General features: G+C 55.5%; 1 protein-coding gene across 1 annotated transcript in view; it reads left to right on the top strand.

Annotated features, from left to right (window-relative positions):
• Nucleotides 1–25,507, top strand: part of PREX1 (phosphatidylinositol-3,4,5-trisphosphate-dependent Rac exchange factor 1) — a 175,117-nt gene that overhangs the window by 146,411 nt on the left and 3,199 nt on the right. Inside the window, exons 18-36 of the mRNA XM_012654692.1 lie at nucleotides 1,797–1,882; nucleotides 3,670–3,806; nucleotides 4,433–4,553; nucleotides 5,991–6,178; nucleotides 6,519–6,680; nucleotides 7,371–7,581; nucleotides 8,020–8,296; nucleotides 9,616–9,822; nucleotides 11,445–11,533; nucleotides 13,181–13,263; nucleotides 13,423–13,513; nucleotides 15,382–15,510; nucleotides 17,192–17,233; nucleotides 18,273–18,493; nucleotides 19,180–19,279; nucleotides 21,224–21,367; nucleotides 21,465–21,579; nucleotides 23,075–23,141; nucleotides 24,208–24,380. Of these exons, the coding sequence (XP_012510146.1) occupies nucleotides 1,797–1,882; nucleotides 3,670–3,806; nucleotides 4,433–4,553; nucleotides 5,991–6,178; nucleotides 6,519–6,680; nucleotides 7,371–7,581; nucleotides 8,020–8,296; nucleotides 9,616–9,822; nucleotides 11,445–11,533; nucleotides 13,181–13,263; nucleotides 13,423–13,513; nucleotides 15,382–15,510; nucleotides 17,192–17,233; nucleotides 18,273–18,493; nucleotides 19,180–19,279; nucleotides 21,224–21,367; nucleotides 21,465–21,579; nucleotides 23,075–23,141; nucleotides 24,208–24,380 (2,643 nt within the window). The remainder of the gene's footprint in view (nucleotides 1–1,796; nucleotides 1,883–3,669; nucleotides 3,807–4,432; nucleotides 4,554–5,990; nucleotides 6,179–6,518; nucleotides 6,681–7,370; nucleotides 7,582–8,019; nucleotides 8,297–9,615; nucleotides 9,823–11,444; nucleotides 11,534–13,180; nucleotides 13,264–13,422; nucleotides 13,514–15,381; nucleotides 15,511–17,191; nucleotides 17,234–18,272; nucleotides 18,494–19,179; nucleotides 19,280–21,223; nucleotides 21,368–21,464; nucleotides 21,580–23,074; nucleotides 23,142–24,207; nucleotides 24,381–25,507) is intronic.

The following is a 25,507-nucleotide window of genomic DNA, read 5'->3' as shown; positions in this document are numbered from 1 at the left end:
TGTGCTGAATGGTTGCTGGGTGGTGGGGTTGGTGTGAACCGTCCTGGTCCCTGCGGGTGGGGCCCATCGCTGGAGGCACGTGACAAAGCTGGGCCTCCGTTCATCCAGCAGATGCTTATTGAGGGCCCACCCTGTGCTGGGTGGCGTTTCAGGCTGCGGGGATCCAGCTGGGTGTGGGGGGCCAGTTCCCACCCTTCCAGGTCTCAGGCCTAGTTGGGGGAGGGAGCAGGAGGCAGACACTGCTCAGACGGAGAAGTAAGACACGCTGGACAGTGGTGGTGACCTGGTGTTGGTGAACGTGTATGAAGCTGGGGAAGGGGCCGGGGCGTGCAGCGCGCTGGTGGTCAGGGAGACGTCGCTGCAAATTGGTGAAGACCTGCAGGAGGTGAGGGGGAGTCGAGGGGACTTCTGGAGGAAGAAGTTTCCAGGCAGCGGAAACAGCCAATGCAAAGGCCCGGAGGTGGGGAGTGTCTGGAGTGTCTGAGGAGGCTGAAGGGGCTGGGGCAGCACTGGAGAGGACAGGGTGGCGATGAGGTTGGCTGGGCAGTGGCTTAGGCCCTGGGGGACCTTGTGCCCCTGGCGAGGACCCGTGGGGCCCACTGGGAGGGTCTGGCAGAAGCCCTCTGGCCGTAAGTGGAGACCCGACCGTTGCGGGCAGTGGTGGAGGCAGGGCGAGGCGAGGGGCCGGTGCCTTGGCCCAGCGTGGCGAGAAGAGGGTCGATACTAGATACAGGTCCAGGGAAGCAGTTTCTATTTTAAAAATTACATGTTTGGTTTTTCACTGCTCCCTTTTGTTTTAGGCAAACATTCTATTGACAGGAGTGATGGAAAGTTTTAAATACGATTATTTCAGTAAAAAGGCAAACTGATATAGGGCAAATATGATCGATAGTTCGGTTGGTATAAGGAAGTGGCAGAAACCACCAAGGGGGAACATCTCTGCTTAAAGTTCTGGAAACGCCTGCGGTTTGAGACCAGGCTCCCGGGATGGCTTTTAGCTGGCAGGTGGGGACGGGAGAGACGATGGCGCCACACAGTGCGGGGATGTGCCCCGGACAGGGAGGCAGACAGCGTTGGAAGCCCCAGGACTAGTGACACCTACTGTGCCACCCGGCGGTTGCCGCCCGTCTGCTTTGGCGTCTACCCACAGAATGGCCGACACCTGGGCTTTCACACTGCGTCCTCTAGAGCAGCGGTCCCCAACCTCTTTGGCGCCAGGGACCGTTTTCATGGAAGACAATTTTTCCATGAACTGGGGAGGGATGGGGGATGATTTTGGGATGATTCAAGTCCATTGCATTTATTGTGCACTTTATTTCTATTATTGTTACATTGTAAAATATAATGAAATAATCACACAAGTCACCATAGGTTGGGGACTCCTGCCTAGGGGACCTGTGTGGGTGTTTTTCTAGGGTCGGCACCGTTCTCACCCTCCCATCTGTGATTGTTGAATAAAATACTGACTGGCTGAAGTGCTGATCTGGCCACCAAGAGCCCTTAGGACAGGAGGACGATGGAGCGGGTGTGGGAGGCTGGTCTAGAATTTCTGTGCATGGACTGAGGCTCCAGAGGCGACCTGCTGGTTCTGAATAAGCAAAGATCCTGGGGCGGTGGGCTCTGCTTCACTGACATTTCTCTCTATATTTGCGAGCTGGAAAACCTGGTGCTGCTACCATTTGGGGCCAGATTTCCCAAAAGTCTCGGGGATGGGGCTCCCCGTGTCGGCCCCTGGGTTAGTGGGAGCAAAGCTGCTTTTCCTTACGGTCTTTCCCTGCTACTTCTGCCTGGTGCAGGGTCATCAAAGTCCCCGACCAGCCCGACTCACTGTGCTTCCAGATCCGCGGAGCTGCCCCGCCATACGTCTATGCTGTTGGGAGAGGTGAGCGGGAGCCTGGCAGACGGGAGCTTTGGGAGATGGGTCTGTCTGTGTGGTGGGAGTTCGAAGCTGTTATTATTAATCCTACCAGGCCTCTGCCTGATAGTGCACTGTCAGCACTTATTTTCCTTGCTTGACGCCAAGACTTGCAAACACAAATGGTGTTGGGGTGAGGCAGGTGACAAATGGGCATAGTGACCTTAGTGGAAGACAGCAGGGAGTGGTGAGGACTATGGCAAAGTGAAAAAAAATACATGTTCACACTCTACAAGCAGCAGTTGCTCTTCATCTCAAGTTCATTATTGCCACATAGTGATGTGGGTCCACTCTTGCCAGACTTGATTTTCTAAGAGAAGCCAGAAATGTGAATTTCGGGGCCCTACCAAAACACTTTTGTGTCTAGATCTAGCCCAAGGGCTGCCGGTTGGAGACCTCTGCTTTCTGCCTTGCCCTTTCCTTGCATGGTATTTAAGGTGTCACTCTGTCTCGAAGATGAAACCAAGTAAGTAGGTCTGCAATGCTGGGTCCCTGAACATTCTTGCTACTAAATGTCCCCCTTTTAAAGTTTAGACATTAATTGTCCTCTTTTGTGGTCATAGGTGTACATTTAATACCTATTAAGAAAACGTATGTCATGACGGAAGGCTACTGAGATTTGATAATATGTTAAAGAGCGTTTTTCTTTTACGTATTCTTAAAGCAGTAGCTCTCCACTGGGGACAGTTTTGCCACCAGTCTCCCAGGACATCTGGCACTGTCTGGGGACATTTTTGGTTGTCACAACTTGGGAGGGTGTGCTACTGGCATCTGGCGGGTAGACCAGAGATGCCGCTAAACCTCCTGCAATGCACAGGACTGCCTGGAGGATAAGATCGGTCTGGCCCCAAATGTTAGGAGTGCCTTGGCGAGAAACCCTGCCTGGGAGTGTCTAAGGAGATGTTCATGCCAGGGAGTAACGGTATTCATAGGTGAACCAGGCAAAAATAATAGAACAACTGTTACTTCTTGAGCATGTCCTACGTGCCAGGCGTGGGCGCTAGATGCTTTACGTGTGTTAACTCACTGGATTGCTCAGGAACCCTTGGAATAGGTATTATTAGTGTCCCCATTTGACAGATGAGGAAACTGAGGCTTGGAGAGGTTAAGGAACTTGCTGGAGGTTAAGGAACTCTGTGGCAGAGCTTGGGTTTGAAGCCACGTCCCTGGGCTCCAGGGTCTGTACTTGTCACCGTCACACCATTCAGGCCTGATAATTGTCCCACATAGAGGCAAAGCTTGGCATTTGTTTGCATTTCCAGACTTTTTGCATTAACCACACAAACCCCTGGGGTCTAGGACCTACAGTTTGGCGGCTGTGGAACAGATGGGCAAATGTGCACCTGGAGTCTGGTAGACCTGGTCTGAGTCCTGGCTTCTCCTAGCTGTGTGACCTTGAGAGAGTCGCTTTGCCTCTCTGTGTCCCTGTTTCGCCCTCCGCCAGTGGGGCTGATCTGGTCCAGGATCACAAGGCTGTGGCAGGACTTTAAAGGAGAAGAAGCTCTAGAGGGAAGCGTCCCTGGGTGAGACCCAGCTTTCCTTGCCGCATGACCCTGGACTGGCTGCTACTTCTTTGAGCCTCGGTTTCTTCTGCAGAATGTCAGTCCCTGTTCTGCCCGCTGGAGCGGCTTGCGTTCGGGGGTGGGGAGGTTGGGGTAGTGGGGGTGGGGACAGTGTTCAGCTGGCTGCCTGCCCTTGCCGGCTGCTGCCCTGTGCCCTCTGGGCCTGGCCTCCAGCACTGCTGTCCCCCTTAGGCTCGGAGGCCGTGGCCGCAGGGCTCTGCGCTGGTCAGTGCATCCTGAAGGTCAACGGCAGCAACGTGATGAACGACGGGGCCCCCGAGGTCCTGGAGCACTTCCAGGCGTTCCGAAGTCGACGAGAAGAGGCCCTGGTGAGCCGAGCAGCTGGGGGATCAGGGAAGCCCTGCCGGGTGGCGGGGGGGCCGAGGGCAGCCCTCTCTTCTCCGGGGAAAAGCCTGCAGGTCCCCTGGGTTGTGGGTGGAGTGGGGCTGCCCACCCGGCAAGGCTGAGCTGGGCCTGGGCTCCGTGCTCCTGCTGGGCTGCCTGCCCCAACTGGAGGAGCTGGGCTGTGATACCTTATGGCCTTGGTTTTCACAGCTGTGAAATGGGTGTGGCGAGACCCTCTCTTCTTACCACGTAGGTGTGTTGGGCAAGTCGTCCAGGGCCAGGGTCCTGGTGGAGGGTGATATTCACTCATCGATTCATTCATTGTTCACTCAGTGAGTGTTTATTGGCACCTTTGTGCCAGTTGCTTTTGTGGGCCCTGGAGACACAGGAGAGACAAGGTGTCTGTCTGCTCCCATGGCTCTGACGTTTTCAAAGTCACCCCCTTCCTTCATACACCTCTCTCGGAGTGTGGACTGTACATGGTGAGGGCTGAGGATGACTGGAGACCAGGAATTTTCCAGAGCCTTGGAATCCAGGAGCAGTTTGCACCCCATCCCTTCCCCCCAGCTGCTGGTGCCAGGGCCGCCCCTCTCACTCTGGCTCCCCCCAGGGCCTGTACCAGTGGATCTACCACACCCACGAGGACGCCCAGGAGGCGCGAGCCAGCCAGGAGGCCCCTGGCGAGGACCCCAGTGGCCAAGGGGACCAGGAGGAAGACCAGCCCGATGCAGGTAACGGGCAAGGGAGCGTGTGGCAGGAGCTTCTGAGGGACAGACGCTCCAGAGGGGCTGGGTCCTGTCCTGAGCCCACTCACCTCCCCCCATCCCACCAGGCCATCTGGATGCCAGCAGTTCTCTAGTAGTTTTTGATGGCTGCTGTGACAAAGCACCACATACCTAGTGGCTGAAAACAACACACAGCTATTATTTTACATTTCTGGAGGTCAAAAGTCTGAAACGAGTCTCACTGGGTCAAAATCAAGGTGTCTGCAGGGCCGCGTTTCTTTCTGGGGCTCTAGGGGAAAATCCGTTTCCTTTCCTGTTCCAGATTCTAGGTGCTGCCACATTCCTTGGCTCGTGGCTCCTTCGCTGACTGAGGGCCTCAGTGCTGTTGGCCTGAGACCTTCTCACACTGCCGTCTCTCTAATTCTGCCTCTCGGGCTTTTTTCCCCATTTAAGGAATCTTGTGATTACATTGGGCCCACCTAGAAAATCCAGGTTAATCTCCCTCTCTTAAAGTCAGCTGATTCACACACTTAATGCCATATGCAGCCTTAATTTTCCCTCGCCATGTGTTGTAGTCCGTTTGCGCTGTTATAACAGAATACCACAGATTGGGTAATTGATAAAGAACAGAAATTTATTTCTTCACAGTTCCAGAGGCTGGGAAGTCCAAGATCCAAGCACCAGTGTTTGGTGAGGGCCCTCCTGCTGTGTCCTCCAGTGGGGAGGGATGCCCTGTCCCCTCCCATGGTGAAAGGAAGGGCCAGCGAGGGTCAGTTTCCTCTGTTAAGCCTTTTATGATGGCATTACTCTACTCACGAGGTAGAGCCCTCATGGCCTAAACACCTCTGTTGCGTTGGGATTAAGTTTCCAGCACATAAACTTCAAGCTTCAGGTCTGGCTCGATCCAGTGACTTGTGTAGCATTGTGAGAAATCTTTCTCGCTCTCCAGTTCTCGGCCCTCCGTGTGGGCTTCCCTCTTACGTGGGGTTTTCTCCACACAGTGGCTCTAGCAGCTTGGAATCCAGTTGAAAAAGAGAATGTCTCCTTCTCTTTGTAGATCCAGCAGAAGTCCCAGACCTGACTCTCATTGGCCCACCTTGGGTCACATGCTTGATCCTGAACCAATCACTGTGATGAGGGGGGATGGAATATGCTGATTGGCCAGGCCTGTGTCTCCTGCCCACCTGTGGAACCAGGCCTGCAGGTGGGGCTCAGCCTCTTCAGAGCCGCACAGACTGAGAATGGGGCACAAGGGTCGATTCCTAGAAGGAAAATCTTCTAGGATAAGGGTGAACAGTAGGGAGCTGGCAGAAACAGAGCCGCGGGACAGGCTTTGGTTTCCCCATATGTCAAGCGTGAGCAGTCAGCGGTGCTAGTGGCAGGGCCTGGCTGGCTTTTGAGTGGTGCCCCCTCCTCAGTGTCATCTGCCCTTTTGGCTTCCAGCCTTCCCTCTGCTGTCCCTGGGTCCCCAGCTGAGCCTGCACGAGGACAGCCCTGTGGTCAGCCTGACCGTGGACAACGTGTACCTGGAGCACGGCGTGGTGTACGAGTATGTGAGCACAGCAGGCGTCAAGTGCCATGTGCTGGAGAAGATTGTGGAGCCCCGTGGCTGCTTCGGCCTCACTGCCAAGGTCTCGCTGGGCACCGCCCTGTCCTGCCCTGCCCTGGGGGGTGCGGACAGTTTCTCTGACCAGGGGTAGGGCAAAGGACTGGGCTGGGGAAGCCTGATACCCATTTCCTCAGAACAACCTGGAGCCCTGGATTCTAGTCCTTGTCCCCACCAGTAGCTGTGGGACTGAGGAGAGTGACTTGTTGTTCCTTTAGCCTCAGTTTGTTCACCTGCAAAATGGGCTGGTAATAGACTCGACCTCCCAGGAGTATTGCCAGGCATACAGGAGTCACTACAGGAAAATTGCTTAAGACCCTCCCTGGCGCATAGGAAGGGCTCAGGAGCTGTTAATGTTTCTGCAGATCCTCGAGGCCTTTGCTGCCGACGACAGTGTCTTCGTGCAGAACTGCGGGAGGCTCATGGCCCTGAGCAGTGCCATGGTGACCATGCTTCACTTCGAGTTCCGCAGCACCTGCGACACCAAGCTGGAGCGCATCGGCCAGAGGATCACCTGCTACCGGGAGGTACTGCTCCCTGTAGGGTCTCTGCCACGGGCTCCCAGACGTAGGGTCTCAGCCTGGGATATTTGGTTATAAATGTCAAACCCCAACCCAGCGTAGCTTACACAAACAGAATTTATTGGTTTATATTACTGAAAAGTACGGAGGTGAACTTCAGGCCTGGCTGTATCCAGGCACTTAAACAGGTACCGCAATATCACAGGAAGGTGGCCTCTCTCCATCTCCTGACTTTGTTTTCCTTTATGTTGGCTTCACTCTCAGGCAGGCCCTTCTCATGTGGTGACAGGATGGCCCTCAGCAGCTCTAGCCTTAGCAATCCTAGTAAAAAATTAACTTGGAGGGGGCTCTTACTGGCTTGGCTTGGGCCACTTGCCTAGTCTGGTCCCAATCACTGTGGGACTTCATGATCTGAGGGGCAGGAGAGACAGTGTCTTAAGGGCAGCTGAGGCATAGCCGAAATGAAGAAATGAATGAGGTGAGTTCTCAGAGGGCTCAGATTCCTCCAGGCCATCCCTGAAATCTGGGCCCAGTGAAAGACGGCTCAGGGAAATGTACTTCTCCACTTGGATCTATTGGCATTTTGTCCAGTTTTGGAACATCTGGCCTAGGCCAGGGTAAAGTGGGTTCTGGGGTGGGCCAGAATTTCCAGACCTTGACCCCTGACTCATGACCCCTGTCCTCCACCTTTCCCAGTTTGCAGCCCAGCTGAAGAGCAGGGTCAGCCCACCCTTCAAACAAGCATCCCTGGAGCCCCATCCGCTACGTGGCCTGGACTTCTGCCCCACCAATTGCCACGTCAACCTCATGGAAGTGTCCTACCCCAAGACCACCCCCTCGGTTGGCAGGTCCTTCAGCATCCGCTTCGGCCGCAAACCCTCCCTCATTGGCCTTGACCCAGAGCAAGGTACCTACCTGCCTGTGTCTGTTAGAAAGTGTGTTCAGATCTTGCACCCCAGATGTTAGAACAGAAGACGTCTGAAGGTCGGCAGTCCAGGTTGCAGTGCAGCTCTGTGGTTATCAGGGAGCCAGGCTCCTCTGTCTTTCTGTGCCATCTTCTCTAGAGGTGGCTCCTGGTCTTCAGGATGCCTCATGGTAGAGTATGTCTGCTGGAGTTCCAGCCATCACATCTGCATTCAGACAGGAAAATATTCCAGTAGTTAAAAGCATATTAGCACCAGACTGAAACTTTTTTCTTGCAGTGACCTAATGGATTAGGAGTATTTAAAAGAGAAAATTTTCTTATTTGTTGGCATCTTTGAAATGGGTTTGTACTCCTCTGCCCAAAGGGCACGGGGATGTCTGGGGGCTGTTTCTGAGTCAGCTTTCCCTTCCTCCACCGTAGGCCACCTGAACCCCATGTCCTACACCCAGCACTGCATCACCACCATGGCTGCCCCATCCTGGAAGTGCTTACCTGCTGCAGAGGAAGACCCCCAAGGCCAGGGTCTCAATGACAGTGTCTTTGGGCCAGCCAGTGGGGCCCTAGGCCAGGAGGACCGGGGCCTGAGCTTCCTGCTCAAGCAGGAGGACCGGGAGATCCAAGATGCCTACCTGCAGCTCTTCACCAAACTGGATGTGGCCCTGAAGGAGATGAAGCAATACGTCACCCAGATCAACAGGCAAGCCCTGGCCCCGGGGGTCCCGGAGGAGGTTGGGGCAGGCGTTCTCCACCTTTGCTCTGTTGACATTGTAGGCGGGAGACTTCTTTGTGGTGGGGGCTGTCCTGTGCTTTATAGGCTATTTAGCAGCGTCTCTCCCCTCTACCCACCAGATGCCAGTAGCACCCCCACCCCCAATTGCTGTAACCAAAAATGTCTTCAGACATTGCCACACGCCCCCTGGGGGGCAAGATCATCCCTGACTGGGAAGCGCTGCTCTGATGGAGTCATGGACGTAGGCGCGATCTTCAGTGAGGCCTAAGCTATCTGCAACACTTCGTAATTTTAGCGTGGCAGAGACAGCCGGGCGCGATGTCCGCTGTGCGGTGATGCAGCCGGGCGCGCTCAGCACTGCCCCGAGTGCTCCTGCCAGCAGAAATGGAACCGGCATCTCCTGAAGGCCGGGGGTCTCGCCGCTCAGCCGTGGGATGTGGGGGGTAGAGGATGGTTAAATGGCACCTCAGAGATGCACTTGGCGAAGTCCAGAGGGTGGCGAGTCAACGCGACAGATGGCCCAGTTTGTTCAACCCGTGGATGACGGGGAGGAGGAGGCCTGGGGAGCAGGAGGGTCTGTCGGAGATTCAGGAGGCTCCAGAGACGCGTCAGCCGGGGCAGCGGCCGGCCCTGGTTAGCGGCCTCACGCCAGCTGTGCGGAGACGTTCTTGAGACAGAGCCGGGTGGTGGATGGTGTTCGGGAATGACTAACTTTGCCAGGCACGGTCAGAGCAGCGTGGTTATGTCTACGCAGGGCTTCCCACCTCGACACTGTCAACGGTTTGGGTCAGGGCGTTCTCTGTTGTGGGCTGTCCCGTGCGCTGCAGGACATTTGGCAGCTCCGGGGCCTCTGCCTACCAGAGGCCAGTGGCAACGTCCCCCTTCAGTTGTGACAAGTAACAGTGTCTCTGGACCACTTAGAAGGCACCAGACACTGTTCTGAGCACTTTACGTATTTTCACTGCCTTAATCTTCACAGAAGCTTAGGATGTAGCTACTGATGTTACCCCACTTTACAGGTGAGGAAACTGAGTCTCAGAGACTTTAAATAATTGGCTTTCGGTCTCTGAGCTAGGAAATGGCAGTATCAGGATTTGAATCTGGCGTCTGTCTGGCTTCAAAACCTTGCTCTTAACCATTGCTGTCTACAGCAGGGATTGACAAGCTGTGGCCCGTGGGCCAGATCTAGCCTAGTGCCGTGCACCTGCAGTCGCTGCGAGATTGTCGAGGAAGGGACACAGAGGGTCGGCCTGTGTCTCTGACTTCAAGGTCTTTGCTCCCTGCAGGCTGCTGTCCACCATCACGGAGCCAACCTCGGGGGGCTCTTGTGACCCGCCCTTGTCTGAGGAGGCCTCCTCCCCCCCACTGGTCAGTGACGAGAGTGAGCTGGACAGGACTGACCATGGGGGCATGAAGAAGGTGTGCTTCAAGGTGTCCGAGGAGGACCAGGAGGACTCGGGCCACGACACCATGAGCTACCGCGACTCCTACAGGTGGGTGCGGCCGTGCGCAGCCTGGAGTTGCTGCCATGGCCGGCGGGACAGCTGAGGCCACCGACCGTGGGAAAGTCAGAATGAGTGGGACGTTTCCCAGGATGCAGTGGGATCGGGGTGCTGTTGCTAACAGTGTGGCTCTAGGAGGTTATCTGAGCCCCCCAAGCACCTCCCAGAATGCCCCCTTGGGCTCCCCTGCCCCAAAGCTGACGTTTCGGGGCGTGCCACACGTCGACATCCTCCATTCTGCTTTGGTGTCACCGTGCACGTGACGGGATGCCGTCAAAGAAGAGGTTGAGACTCTGTGGCGTGTTTTAAAACTGAACGTGAGACGTGGTTTCTGCAGCAGACACTGTTTGTACATGGTCCGAGGAGGAAGAGCACATTTTTCCCTCCTAACTCTGAGAGGATCCGAGTCGTTTTTCTACTGGTTAAGTTAATTATAACAAGGTCAGTGAGATCCTATAATGATTAGTGAGTTGAATAGACTAAAACTCAATTTCCTGTGGTAAACCATATAGTAAGTAAATGTATGTTACTTATATGTTAATACATGTGACCATTGTAGTTACAGTAGAATCTTAGGGGGGCGCTTCAGTTGTTTGTGAGCAAAAAACAGAACTGATAAAATTTAGCAAGACAGACCTTCACCCCAGTCCTCCAGAGTTAATATTCTTTCAGTCTTAGGGGAGCGGACTGGCCCGCCGTCTCCAGCTCTCTCGGTGTCTGTGTACCAAGGCGTTCTGGCACCAGGGCTCGTCCGGAGTCCAAGATTTTGCCATCTCTTTGGGTTTTCATTCTTAGATTTTTCGGGTCCTCTGATTTTTCCTTTAATTGTCAAAAAGGTGAAGGAAAGAATTTCAGGGCCGGGCGCGGTGGCTCACGCCTGTAATCCTAGCACATTGGGAGGCCGAGGCGGGAGGATCACTTGAACTCAGAAGTTCAAGACCAGCCTGAGCAAAAGTGAGACCCTGTCTCTACTAAAAACAGAAAAATTAGCAGGGTTGTGGCATGCATCTATAATCCCAGTTACTCAGGAGGCTGAGGCGGGAGGTCGCTTGAGTCCAGGAGTTTGAGGTTGCTGTGAGCTAGGCTGAGGCCACTGCACTCTACCTGGGGTGACAGAGCAAGACTCTATCTTAAAAAAAAAAAAAAAAAGATGTGGTTTTTGAGTCCCTGTACCTTCTGAGTTCTCGAGACATAGCGAATCACGTGTAGTCTCCATCTTCGTGAGGTTTCCATGCTGGGGAGACTGCAGGCGGAGCCGTGCGGTCACACGTGGTGCGCCCAGAGCCAGGCTGTCCCCCACGAGGGGTGATGTGCTCGGGGAGGCACCGGGGACTCTGCCCAGAGTGACACCTGAATGAAAACGATTCACTGTCCTCCTGCCATTTCTGTGTTTCTGTGCTAGAGCCTAGGAATGTTTCCCCTCCCTGAGACGTGGAAAAGTCAGGCCAACCTTGCCTGGCTTTGGTGCTGGTAGTCGGCCCCTGGTACCCTGTCTGGGCTGAATGTCCACCTGAGGACCCAGGGGTTTTGTTTACACTCCAGAAAGTGGGTTCTCTGTGCTGGGAGGGTATGAGCCAAGGGTGACTTGGTCCTTTCTCTCGGCCCCTTTGCAGCGAGTGTAACAGCAATCGGGACTCGGTCCTGTCCTACACCAGCGTGAGAAGTAACAGCTCCTACCTGGGCAGCGACGAGATGGGGTCTGGTGAGTGGAGTGGCTTGTGTGTGGGGGGAGTGGCCCCTTGGCGAGGTTTTGTTTTATTTTTATCTTACTACACTTGACGTTACATTGTTTTGTATTCTATTGCATGGTATCATACTTTACTTCCCTCCGTCCACTCATTCAGCAGATATTTATTGAGCACCTATTATGCGCTGGGTGCTGGGAACACAGCAATGGCCAGAACAAAGCTCCCACCCCTCATGGGGCTGACGTTCTCTGCGAATGTTACGGAAATGGAAAAAAGAGAAGCACGCATGATGCAATTCTGTATGATCATGTATGATCACGTATGATGTGCGGTTGTGATGAGTGCTCTGATGTCACTAAACAGGATGACCTGATGGTTTCCGTAAAAAAGGACATATGCTCAAACCAAAAATCTAAACGACACAGAACAGTTCAAACGTAGTACATAAAAATAAATCAAAATCTCATCCCCTGGCCGGGTGCAGTGGCTCACGCCTGTAATCCTAGCTCTCTGGGAGGCCGAGGTGGGCGGATCGGTTGAGCTCAGGAGTTCGAGACCAGCCTGAGCAAGAGCGAGACCCCGTCTCTACTAAAAAGAGAAAGAAATTAGATGGACAACTAAAAATATATAGAAAAAATTAGCTGGGCATGGTGGCGCATGCCTGTAGTCCCAGCTACTCGGGAGGCTGAGGTGGGAGGATCGCTTGAGCCCAGGAGTTTGAGGTTGCTGTGAGCTAGGCTGATGCCACGGCACTCTACTCGGGGTGGTAGAGTGAGACTCTGTCTCAAAAAAAAAAAAAAAATCTCATCTCCCTCAGAAGTGACCGTGGCCAGTATTTGGAGGTGTCATCGATGAGATGGTCACATGGGTAGATGGTGGATGGCTGGACGGACAGACACAAACACCGTTTCATAAATTAGATCATACTCTACTTGCAACTTTTACTGAAAGCCTGAAATTTTTTAGTCTTGTTTATTACTTCAGACTTTAAAAAACTTCATTTTGAGCAGGTCGTGTGCCCACAGGCTTCATAATGAAAAGGCACGAGGGTGCACGGTGGGTGACAAGTCTCCCTCCCGCCCCGTGCTCCAGCCTCCTGGTTCTCAGGCTGTCAGCACTGTTCCCGCTGTCACTATCGTCTTGTGTGTCCTTCCAGAGGTAGTTCGTGCTTGAAAATTTAAGTTTAATTATGCTTGAATTTAACAGAAGAAAAAGAAACTTAAGTAAAATGGAAGATACTGAACTTCAGATAACTCTTTCATCACATAAGATATTCAGCCGCAGACACGGTCCTGGGGAGGTTCAGGGAAGGAGCTGACCTGTGCAGCAGCCGATTTCACTGAACCAGCTGGGCGGTGCACCGGGAGACTTGGGTCCAGGTCCTCTCTGCTTCCCAGTGTCCTCATTTGCAGAATGGACATAATGCCAGTGCCTTACGCCTTGTAATGCTTGAGGGCCTGTTGCCCATTTTGCAGATGAAGAAACTGAGGCTCAGAGAGGTCAGGTGATTTGCCTAGTGACTCACAACCAGGACCCACATCTTCGGACTCCAGATTCCCTGTGGGTTTAGAGCCCTGTAGCTGCGTTGCCTTCCTGGGACAGGTTAGGAGGTGGGGGTGGGGCAGGGATGGCTCATGGCCACGGCTTCTCTGTCCCGCCAGGGGATGAGCTGCCCTGTGACATGCGGATCCCGTCGGACAAGCAGGACAAGCTTCACGGCTGCCTGGAGCATCTCTTTAACCAGGTAGGACCTTTGCCCCACCCCTGTGTGACCTTTGGTTCCTTCTGTCACCCCTGGTGAGATCCCGTGACCCAGGGGCTGGAGCAGGGGCCGTGGGTCACAGGTCCCTGCAATCTGGAGCGCCACGAGGCCCACGCTGACTCAGAGCCTCTTGCTGCCCAGGTGGACTCCATCAACGCACTCCTCAAGGGGCCAGTGATGAGCAGAGCTTTCGAAGAGACCAAGCATTTCCCCATGGACCACAGCTTGCAAGGTGAGCGGGCACCCAGCTTCTAACAGGGAGACGGGAGACAGCCTGTGACAGGGAAAGGGCGCTGGACCAGGACAGGACGCCTGGCACGCTCGGCTCTGTCCCTCTCTTGCTGAATGGCTGCGGGCTCGTCCCCCTGGGCCACATCAGCCCACGTACAGACTCTGAGCTAAGAATTGTTTCGTGGTGGTGGTTTTTAAAGGGCTGTCAAAAGAAAACAAGCAAAAACATAAAGAAGAGTATGTGACAGAGACCACAGGCCCTGCAAAGTCCGAAATGGCTACCGTCTGACTCTTCACAGAGAAAGTCGGTGGACCCCTGGGCCGCCTCTGGACCCTTCCTGGCCTGGCTGTTGGTGGGGAAGGCCTGGGGCGCCAGACCTCAGACACCGAGCCCGTCCCCTTGAGCCGCATTTGCAGAGCTACTTGCTCCTTCACGGTCTAACCACGCTCGTTTGATGCCTGTTTTATTATTGACGTAACTTTTTTTTTAGAAAAAGTATCTCTCTTTTAAAAATTTAATTTTTGAAAAGACCTAATTAAACTCCGTATATATGGAAAGCCAGAATAACATAACACAAATTGATGATAAACCATGATGATAAATTCAATGGAAACAACAAAAAATGTCGTTAAACTGCGGTTACATGCCTGCCAAAGAAAGGCTCTCTGTGCTTTATTTAAGGAGGGATTTGTGAATTAAAGAAGTGCTAAGGGCTTTCCAGCACCATACTGAGACTTTCTTCTTGAAATGATTGAGAGAAAAAGAATTGAAATTTCTTGTGTCCTTCCGCCTGCCTTTCCTCCCATTTACCCACCGACCTATCTACCCACCTACCATCTGTCCGTCCATCCATCCATCCACCCACCCACCCACCCCCTCATCTATCCATCCACCCACCCACTTACCTGTCCACCCACTCATCTATCCTTCCATCCATCCACCCACTCACTCATCTGTCTACCCACCTATCCACCCACCTTCTCATCCATGCATCCAGTAAATAATTCCCGAGAACCAGCTTTTGGCAGGCCTTGTGCTGGGCACTGGGGACTCTGAGATGACTCTGACACTACCCTGACCTCAGGAGCTCTCAGGATATAGGAGATACAGGAATGCAAATGGGCAGTTGCCCCTAAGTAAGGGTAGGAAGTGGTAAGCAGCTGGGGCACCCCTAGCTGAGCTGCCCGTCCTGCTGTCTTAGGATCATCTCTCAGGGATGGACCTCAGAAAGCAGAAACGGCAAACCTGGAGGAATCAAAACCACAGCTCTCTCAGAAACTGGCACGTTGTAGCAGGGAAGAGGCCAAAGGAACAGGGGCCTGTTGTCTGCTTGGCTTTTGAATCATCCTGCTGGGGCCAGAGTCAAATCTGAGCTCTGTCATTACCCAGCTGTGAACTCTGGGCAAGTCACTTTCCCACTCTGTGCCGGGGCTTCCTCCTCTGCGTAGGGAAAGCGTTAGACTGGGTTACAACTCACGTGCCTGCTTGATTGGTTGTGGCTACGAGGAGGTAGTGCCTAGCATCCTTCTGTGGCTACAGCACCCAGGCTTAGGAGATGAGATTGCCGTGACTGATCCGTGCGGTCTGTGCTGGTTTGCGTGTAGCTGTGCGGAGTCCCAGCCTCAGACCGGCAGGAAGGAGTCCTGAGACTGATTACTGGTGTCTGCCATGGGCGTGGTACCGTGAAGTAGCAACACACTTACGGCGTGTTTGCCCTCCATGGACCAGATGACACCCAGGAGTCCTGCCAGCTCCCTTGACCTGGGATTATGAGCTTTGGAATCTGACGGGACAGAGGCCTTCGTGCCACCTTTCTCCAAAGCTGCCTCCATCCCTTCCCTGGCCCTCATGCCACTCTCCTGCCCCAGAGTTCAAACAGAAAGAAGAGTGTACGATCCGTGGCCGGAGCTTGATCCAGATCAGCATCCAGGAGGACCCCTGGAACCTCCCCAACTCCATCAAGACCCTGGTGGACAACATCCAGAGACACGTGGAAGGTCAGGGGCGGGAGGAGGTGTGGGGGTTTCGTGGCCTTGGGCTCTGCATGTGGAATGCGGAGGGATCAGGAATGGGTCCCGCTCTGCGCCCCATGTCTCTCCATGCCCAGGGAAGGGACAGGAAGAGCAGTCCCCTTCTCAGCTGAGCATCTGTCCTGCGCAGGGTTCGGGGGCTGTGTACACGCAGCAGGGAGCTGCCGAGTGCGGGCGCCATTCATGCTGAGGCTTCCTTGTGGGGCCAGGAGGCCGAAAAGGCAGACCTTGTTCTTTCTCAGCCTCCAAAACTGCAGGTTTCGTTCCGTTTCTGTATCATCGGCATCATGAGCCGGCCAGGCTACTGACCACATTTGGGCCCACAGATAGGTTTCGATGCTGCAGCATTAAAAAATGTGAATCTGCTGCTAGTGTTTACAGTGAGAGCTATCACATAAAAATCTAGATTTCTGGCTACTCTCAGCCACCCAGAAGATGTGGTGATACCAGGCCCACAGTCTCGTGTCCCTACTCCGCTGGTAATACGTGGCAGCTGCTCTTCAGATGGGGGCTTGCTTTCCAATTCACCGCAGTCCTCTGTGCTCCCATGGCTTGGAGTCTGCTCCCTGCATCTGACGTCACCTGCCTGGCCCTTGGCTGGCATCTGAGTCTGACACTCCTGGGTTAGAAGGATCCAGGCTGGGGGGACCTTTCACCAGGAGAGCGAGTGCAAGTACTCCGGCTGTTCCCCCAGGGGACAGCGGCCTCTGAGTTGCAAGTCTCTGCTGACCTGAGCTGGCCTGTTTTCCCCAACTGTGATTGGTTAAGAGTGTGATCACCAGGGCTTGAATCCAGCCCACCCACCTATTGGCTGTGTGACTTTGGCAAGTTCCTTGACTTCCCTGGGCCTTAGTTTATTCATGTGTAAAATGGGCTCACAGGGCTACCTCCCTCATCTGTTGTTGTGAGGATTAAATGAGTCAGTACAGATCGAGAACTTAGTTCACTGCTTGGGCACAGCGGGTCCTCAGCCCGGCGCACAGTGGGTCCTCAGTGATGCAGGCTCAGCGGCTGATGTCACCATCAGCACCACTCCCAGCCCTGAGTCTTACGTGTCTCTCTAGGGAAGAAGGTACCTTGAGAGGCTAAATTCAAAGGCCTTTCATATTTTTCTTTTAAGCCCTTCCTGGGCCAGAAGCATCTTTTTGAAGGAGAGAGATCAGGATATTAGGCCTTTCTCTGGAAGAAATGAGCTTTTTCTGCATGTGTAGGGCTGTGACCATCTAGAATGTGCATACATATATGAGGCTATGTATGAGTGTGTGTCTGCACGTGTGTGGTGTGCCTGCATGTGTGTGTGGGTGTCTGTGAATGCATGTGTACCTGTATGTGTGTATGCGAGTGTGTGCCCACATGTGTGTGTACAGGGCATAGAGCAGGGGCTGTGGTCCAGCGGTTAAAGGGCTGGTTTAGTCTCTGTCTGCCGTGTGTGTGTAAACAGATAATGCTAACCGCTGGGGTTCCGTTCCCTGGATGTACAGAGTTGTAGGAGTTCACCCAACATTCACTAAAAGCTTCTTGAGCACAACTTCCCTACTCAGGGCTTCGCCATGAAGGGGTCACAGCACCTGGGCTGGGGGCAGCTCTGCTCTCGCTTCTGCTAACTCGTCTCAGTCCATCCACCTGTCTTTGCCCCTTCTTCTTCCAGATGGGAAGAACCAGCTACTCCTGGCCTTGCTGAAATGCACAGGTGAGGGCTTTGAAGGCGTGTGTGGTGCACACCCAGGTGTGTCCAGGAGAGGCCATCCTGGCAGTGGGTGCTCCTGGCCACAGCCCGGAGGAGGCCTCTTCTGCCGGCCAAGGCTGACTGTCCCTGGTCTGTGAGGGCCTGGACTGGGGGAACAACACTTTGGCCTGTAGCCCCTCCAAGATCTACTTGAACCTTGCTTCTTCCTCTTGTGTCCAGTGGGTGGGTCCCAGGGCCCTGGAGCCAGGAGTCCTGTCTTTTGCCAGCTTCCAGGCTTGGGTGGATGCTGACAAGGACGGGGGATAAAGAGGCTCTTTGCCATTAGAGCCCTCAGCCCCGGCCTGGAGACATCCCACCCAGCAGGTGGGGAAGAGGAACGGGGGAAGGTGGGCTGGGGCGTCTTAGAGAACTTCTCTGTTCCCTCTTCTTTCTAGAAATTCTCAAGAGGGAGCTACAATAAGATCTAGGTCAAAATTGGTCACTAAAAGCCTGTTGGCCAGAAGCCAATTGTTGAAAATAATTCCTTCCGAAGATTGAGAGCCTGAAAGACCAATTGCCTGAAATTGGCCATTTCTGCAGACCATTTCTGCCCAAGGTCAAGGACCAGGGGCAAGGGAAGAGGTGGGGCAGGAGGAAAACTTAGTTCTAAAAAACAGACAGAGTGGTAAACTGCATTTCTTAAAACGTGGAGCTTGGCAGAAGAGCTTGGCATCATCACTGGCGTTCAACTGGCCAAGGCCAAGAAAGCCCGTAACACGTGGAGAAGCAGCTGAGGATACAGGGTTTTGGGAAAGGCTTAGGGAAAATCGCAAGTTGTTTTTCAGCAGGCAGAGGGGTCATTGAGAGAAGTGAGTTTTTTGGCAGATGGGCTTGCTTTAGGAGGATTGATTTTTGTGGAATTGACTTGCGGCAGCTGGGATTAATTTTTGGCCTCAAGTTAGCCCCTTGTAGGGGGCCCACGGGGAGTCCCGGGCCCAGGGTTTGGGGTGCGGGCGGCGGATGGCACGGGAGCACCCCCCAGTGAGGCCGCCTCTGCCCCCAGACACGGAGCTACAGCTGCGCAGGGACGCCATCTTCTGCCAGGCCCTGGTGGCCGCCGTGTGCACCTTCTCGGAGCAGCTGCTGGCGGCGCTCAGCTACCGCTACAACAACAACGGCGAGTACGAGGAGAGCAGCCGCGACGCCAGCCGCAAGTGGCTGGAGCAGGTGGCGGCCACGGGCGTCCTGCTGCACTGGCAGTCCCTGCTCTCGCCGGCCACTGTGGTGAGTGAGCCAGGGCGGGAGGGCTGGGGACCCCTGCTGCTGGCCCGCCCGCCGGTACTGCCCTGCAGGCTCGCCTGCCTTCGGTCCTGCCGTGGCTGTTTGTCAAGCACCTACTGTGTGCCGCTCTGTGGGCCCTGGGGGTCCGGCAGTGAACAGCCAGTCCCTGTGCTCAGGGATCTGGTACCCTAGCGGGAGGAGACAAGGCGAACCGACAAGCGAAATAAATAGTCCAGACTAGCGGTTCTCAACCAAGGGCAGTTTTTGTCCCCTAGGGGACACTCGGCAATGTCTGGAGTCAGTTTTGGTTGTGACAACTGAAGTGTGGGGGTAGAGGCCAGGGATGCTGCTCCGCATCCTACGTGGCCCCGCGTGTCCCTGGTGCCATTCGAGGCCACTCTGGAAGCCCCACCTGCGGGCTGCGGGCAAGTGTGGGCCTGGAGCGCCGCCTGCTGGCGGCGGCTGCACATGGCGGCTGCAGGGCGGGAGATCCGCTCTCACCTGGTTCCTGGAAGGCTCCACTTTCCTCTTAGATGAGGTGGGGGGGGGGGGCGGTGCTGGGGACTCACAGGAGGACCTGGCAGCCCCCAGTGCGATGTGTTGACTAGAGTTGAAGCCCAGCGTCTCGAAGTCAAACCTTAGGGCAGGGGTGGTACATGAGACTCCTCCACCCCGTCGTCTTCCTGCAGAAGGAGGAACGGACCATGCTGGAGGACATCTGGGTGACCCTGTCAGAGCTGGACAACGTCACCTTCTCCTTTAAGCAGCTGGACGAGAACTACGTGGCCAGTGAGTGGTTCTTCCCACTCCCACCATGGGAGTGGGGGTTCTAGGGTAACAGGGACGGCTCTGGGGTCAGCCTGTCCTTCCCCTGCCTCTAGGCCAACGGCCCAAGGTTGGCCCAGCACCCAGTGCTGTCAAACCTCATGCCCCCAACATGAGTGTCAGAGCTGAACTTTGGGCACACTTGGGGAAGAAGAGGCCCCGCTGTCTCTAATCGCTCTTAATAATGACAAGCAGTACCCGATTCCTGTTAAAATTCTACTCTGGAGATGTCCTCCTTCGGGAGGAAAACTTGTTAAGATTTTTTAAGGGCTTATAATTAATTAAGGCCCTTCCTTCTACCCGTCCTTCCACCTGCCCACCCTTTCATCCACGCACCCACCCACCCATCTTCTGTCTACACACCCGTAACTATGAGCGTGTGGTACGTGTCAGGCAGAGTTTTAGGTTCTGGGGCCGCAGTGGGGAGAAGTTCGGCCGTGGCCCCTGCCCTCCCGGAGCTCACAGTCCAGCCCGGTGGGCCTCAGCCCCGGTTGCTCACTGGAATCACGTGGGGAGCTTTTCAGAGCCCTGGTGCCCTGTGCCTAGTGATTCCGGTCAGTCGGTGGGGCGGCCTGGCACTGGGGCCTGAGGACAGCTCTCCAGGGGACTTGGGTGTGCAGCAGGGCTGAGCACCGGTGGGTTTTGTTCTAGAGCAGCGGTTTCCCGTGTGTGGCCCCTGCCCAGCAGTGCCTGGGCACTTGTTAGAGAGGAGAACTCCCGAGCTCCACCCAGGCCTGGGCGTCAGAAACCTGGAGTTGACAGGCCTTCCGGGTGAAGCACTGCAGTTTAAGAACCACTGCTCTGGATTTGTGTTTCTCGATCTTTTCCATTTCATAGAAAGGCTTTTCAGTCAAGTTTTTCCTAATTGCTGCGCCCCCGTGAAATTTTATTACTATATATCTGCTCACCTGTGTATCTGCTTCTACATTAAAGAATAAGTTTTGGCTGGGCGCAGTGGCTCACGCCTGTAATCCTAGCACTCTGGGAGGCCGAGGCGGGTGGATTGTTTGAGCTCAGGAGTTCGAGACCAGCCTGAGCAAGAGCGAGACCCCGTCTCTACCAAAAATAGAAAGAAATTAATTGGACAGCTAAAAATATATAGAAAAAATCAGCCGGGCATGGTGGCGCATGCCTGTAGTCCCAGCTACTTGGGAGGCTGAGACAATAGGATTGCTTGAGCCCAGGAGTCTGAGGTTGCTGTGAGCTAGGCTAATGCCATGCCAAGTGAGACTCTGTCTCAAAAAAAAAAAAAAAAGAATAAGTTTGTTTTTTCCCTCTCTCCCAAGAACCAATCTTTATCTCCTTGGGGGCAGTATCATCCTGCTGACAATGCATGGTGTGGTCTAGAAGGACGACGGGTTTCTTTTCCGGTACCAGTTTGAATTGACTGGCAGTGGCCGCTGCGTCTCGGCTGAGCTGGGCTCAGGCAGAGCTTTGATCAATGGGTGCCGCCTGCCGCCGTGCAGGCCGGGGGGGTTTGAGAGCCGTATTGCCACCCCCGCCCTAAGCTCTTCCCCGTGGGTGTGAGTGAGAGGCAGGCCTTGTCTGAGGGCAGCCTTTGCCAGGGAGGGGCCCTGGGCTACCGGGCGGGGCTGGGGGGAAGGAGCACTGGGGACGCTCCAGAGACAAGCGCTGTGGCCTCCCCAGCTGATCAGAGTTGGCGTCAGGTGCAAGAACTCGGCAGTGGAGACCAGGAGCTGTTGAAGTAGGAACAGGGGAGGCGTCCGAGTGTGGGAGGACAGGCTTGTCTGAGGCCACCCCTGGAGAGTGGGCGGGCAGGGAGGTCTGAGGCTAACCCTCTGGGGTGGGGAGAACAGGGAGGCCCCAGGATGCTGCTCTGGAGCAGGGGCAGGGGGTCCTGCCCGGCCTCAGTGGTGAGCCCCCCTGCCCCCTCTTGCCTTCCCACAGACACCAACATCTTCTACCACATTGAGGGCAGCCGGCAGGCGCTGAAGGTCATCTTCTACCTCGACAGCTACCACTTCTCCAAGCTGCCCTCCCGCCTGGAGGGCGGGGCCAGCCTGAGGCTGCACACGGTGCTCTTCACGAAAGGTGGGCTTTGGGCATCTGGGCGGGGCTGTGGGGGACGGGCCAAGGCCACCAAGCACACCAGGGCCCGACCACCTTCCCCCCTGCGTCTTCCTCACAGCCCTGGAGAACGTGGAGGGGCCCCCTCCTCCAGGCAGCCAGGCCGCGGAAGATTTGCAGCAGGAGATCAACGCGCAGTCCCTGGAGAAAGTGCAGCAGTATTACCGCAAACTCAGGTATCTGCCTGGGGTCCACGTGGCGGGTGGGAGTCGGGAAACCTCCACAGGACATGGGCGTTAGTGCGTAAGGTGCCAGACGGGTGCCCGGCGTGGGGAGTGAGCTACATGCCCTTTCTCTAGTGCCTGCTGTGTGGCAGGCCTTTTGCCTGTGTGAGGTTCTCACAGCAGTCTGCATGGTAGGCCATTCTAACCCACCTTACAGATGAGGAAGCCGAGGCCCGGAGAGCATACACAGTGTGGCCAAGGGTGCACAGCCAGGCAGTGGCTGAGCTTCAAAGCGGGTCCTTCCTGCGGAGGGAGCCGCCCGTTCCATTCTGCGTGGGGGTGGGAGCTGGCACGGGGCCCTGGGATTCTCGGGCCTGTGAGTGAGGGGTGTGGGCCTTGGCCGTGCTTAGGAGAGCGCCACCCCCAGAGAGAAGCAGAGAGGGCAGGGCCGGGCCTCCCTGGGAGGCAGCACAGGTCCAGGGAGAGAGCTGTAGGGTCTGCAGCTCCTGCTGCGGCCACCCTCACCCTTCCTGCCTTCTGCCTCACCACCTCCCCTGCGACAAGGGCAGGCTGAGAATCAGGAGCCGGGAGGTGAGGTGTGGGCGCGGCCTTCATCCTCCCAGGGCCGGATTCTGCCGTTTGGAAATAGGAGAATGATGCTTTCATTCATTTGCCAGAGAAAACATCCAGCCCAGTTATTTAAAAACTGACATCTGTTTGGATTGATCAATGCTATCCATCTCTTCTGTGCCATATGTAGAATATTTTAAGTGTTGTCTCTGTGATCATTCATTCAGCCCTTCATGCATTCAGCACATGTTTATTGAGACGTTCTGTGGACCAGGCCCTGCTCTTGGCACTTGCTGGGGACGCAGCAGAGAGCAGACAAAGTCCTGTTCTTCAGGGGGCGTGTATCCTAGAGCAGGGCTTGTCAACATCTGGCCCTCCCCTATTTTCTAAATAAAGTTTTATTCGCATGCAGCCACGTTTAGGTGTCATCTGTGGCTGCTTTTGTGCTATGTATGACAGCAGAGTTGAACAGTGTTGCCATAGAGACACTCCAGTTCACAAAGCCTGAAATATTTACCGTTTGGCCCTTTATGGGAAAAGTTTGCCGAGCCTATCCTGGAAGGGGAGGTGAACAATAAGCCAGTAAACACAGAGCACACAAAGTGCCAAGCGCTGAGAGGCGCTCAGAAGGGAACTGAGGCAGGATGACTGGGGGGAGGGGCTGGGCATGGAGGGGGCGCTGCTCTGGGTGGCAGTTAGGGACAGGGGGCATCTGAGGAGTGCCCGGGAGGCCCCTTCTTGCTTCCCCCACGGGGCTGTTGGAGGAGCAGGCTGCTGTGGGTGTGGACGGCCTGCAAGGCACTCTGAGGGATTTCTTTCCGAGAGTCCGAGGAGCAGAGCGGAGGCCGGAGGCCGCGGTGCAGGAGTATTACCCAGGCGAGGACCGGGAGGAGGGGAGGCGCAGGGCCCCAGCCTTAGCCCCTTCTTTCTCTCGCAGGGCGTTTTACCTGGAACGGTCTAACCTGCCCACGGATGCCAGCACCACGGCGGTGAAGATAGACCAGGTGTGCCCATGCTGCCCTCTCTCCAGCCCAGGAAGCTTGGGCAGGGTGGGGGCTCTCGGGTCAGGACTCGGCCAACAGCCCCAGCCAGAATCCTGGCCTAGAAGCTTCTGAGGCCCCTGCAGTCCCTCCTCCAGGAAGTCTCCCGGGATAGCTCCCTCCCCTTCTCAGAATTCCAGGACGATTTCTTTTCAACGGCACCTGCTCACCTGTGCCGCTTCCACCCCCTTGTTCTCTGAGGCTGGAGCCCACACAGGGCAAAGTAGTGGACCTGGTGCCAGATGTGGCCCGTGCAGTGTTCTTTTTCTTTGTTTTGAATTTGAAAAGTCAAAAGATTTCCCATAAAAATGGAGGCTTCCAGCTTTTCCTGAGGAATGGAGAGCGCTGGCTGTCGGGGTCCCAGTGTCCGCGTGGGCCTGAGCTGGGAGCAGCTGCCCTTCGGGGCCCCCCGCCGGCTTGTCTGTGGCTCGAGCCCCCTGCGCCACACCCAGATGCAGCTCTCTCGGCTCCCGGTTCGCCGGGCTCAGGCAGGCCTGAGTCTGATGATGGTTTTGGGGTGCCGGCCTCGGGGCTGGGGGCTCTGGGAGAAATGGTGGGCACAGCGCCTTGGGAGTTTTCAGACTGGCTGGCAGAATATCACCATGGCACAGAAAGTTAGTCACCTGCCATTTGTACCTCCACATGGGTGGACGAGGAAAACTGCGGGCAGAGGAAGGCTCTTCTTGGGGAGGGGCCGCTTGAGCTGGTCATGATGGGTCTGAGAGGACAGGAGAGGATACTTTGTTCAGGCTTAGCTGGGGACACACTGGGCAGGGGAAAAGAATTAGGTTGGAAGGCTAGACCTGAAATACATAGTGAACACTGAATGCTGACTTATAGGGCAGTAGGGAGCCACAGATGGTTCTCGAGCAGGGTTTGGAGAAGGCTGGATTGGACTGTAAACCCAGGGAGGTGAGCTGGGAGGCAGCTGCAATAAGAGAGCTGGATTAGCAGGAGGTGATGGGGGAGGAAGGCCGGAAGGGGGCTATGGGGTGCCCCCGACCCTCCAGTGTGTGTTGTAACCTTGCAGCTGATACGCCCCATCAACGCCCTGGACGAACTCTGCCGCCTCATGAAGTCCTTCGTCCACCCCAAGCCTGGGGCTGCGGGGAGCTTGGGCGCCGGCCTCATCCCCATCTCCTCGGAGCTCTGCTACCGCCTGGGGGCGTGCCAGATCGCCATGTGCGGCACAGGCATGCAGAGGTGAGCAGTCTGAGCGCCGAGCCAAGGGCATGGGGTGGTTTGGGGCGCCCAGAGCAAGGAGGCGGGATGGCTGGGTTCGAATCCTGGTTCTGCCACTGCTTATGGAGCCCAGACAAGGCCTTGGCTCTCCCTGGACCTCAGTTTGTCTGTCTGTGGAATGGGACGGCAGTAGCAGGTGGCCCAGGAGGGCTGCGGAGCTGTCTGCTTCCCTGAGTGTGCTGTTAGTGTGAATGGCAGAGCTGCGTGGGGGGTTCTGCTGGAACCTTCGTTCAACGTGAACAGTAACAATTGCTTGCCTCGATGAGGCAGAACTGGCCTCTGGGCCTCACTGAACACACTCCTACCTGTGTCCTTCGCCCCCACTGCTTGTCCAGGGAGGAATACGTCACCTCTGTGAGGCCGTCCCTGACCTCCCTAGTTGAACCTGCACCTCTGCCCACCTGCACCCTCCCCACTCTCCTTCCTTGCAGCCCTCGCCACCCACACAATGGCCTATATTTGGGGGTTCGTTTCTTCTCTGCCCTGCCCAGTGCAGGGCCAGTTCTGGGAGGGCAGGGACCTGGCCTGCCCTCTGCTGTGTCCCGCACCTAGCGCAGGGCCTGGGGCAGGGCAGGCGCTCGAGAAACGTTTGTTGAGTAAACATCTCACCAGCGCGGTGCTCACTGTGCCCAGGTTCCTTCGCTGTTGTCCCATGCGGATTAACTCTGTCCCCTCTTCGGCGAGCAGGTGCGGTCTGGCCTATTTCAGAGGTCCTCAGCCAGGGGTGATTTTGTTCCCTGAGGGACATTTGGCAATGTCTGGAGACATTTTTGCTTGTCACAACCAGCAGGGGGGAGGTGCTACTGCTGCCGTCCTACGGTGCGCTGGGCGGCCCTGTCTGGCCCACGGTGTCAACCGTGCACTGTTGTGGTCCCTGTTTTATAGTTAGGGAAACTGAGATGAACGCATCTTTCCGGGGTCACAGAGTAATTACGTGGAAGGAGGGGATTTGAATCCAGGAGGTCTGGCTACAGAGCCGTGTTCTAGAACTGTTCAGGGACCAAAGTGAGGGATGAACCCAGGCGTCCGTCGTGTCCAGCTCAGACCCTGCTGCCGAGTTGTGAGGCATCCGGGCCGTGTCCCCGATC

The sequence above is a fragment of the Propithecus coquereli genome, unplaced genomic scaffold, assembly GCF_000956105.1.
Source record: "Propithecus coquereli isolate 6110/MARCELLA unplaced genomic scaffold, Pcoq_1.0 Scaffold444, whole genome shotgun sequence".
Classification (NCBI taxonomy): Eukaryota; Metazoa; Chordata; class Mammalia; order Primates; family Indriidae; genus Propithecus; species Propithecus coquereli.
Note: the sequence above shows the minus strand (reverse complement) of the source record. Positions and strands in the feature narration are given on the sequence as shown.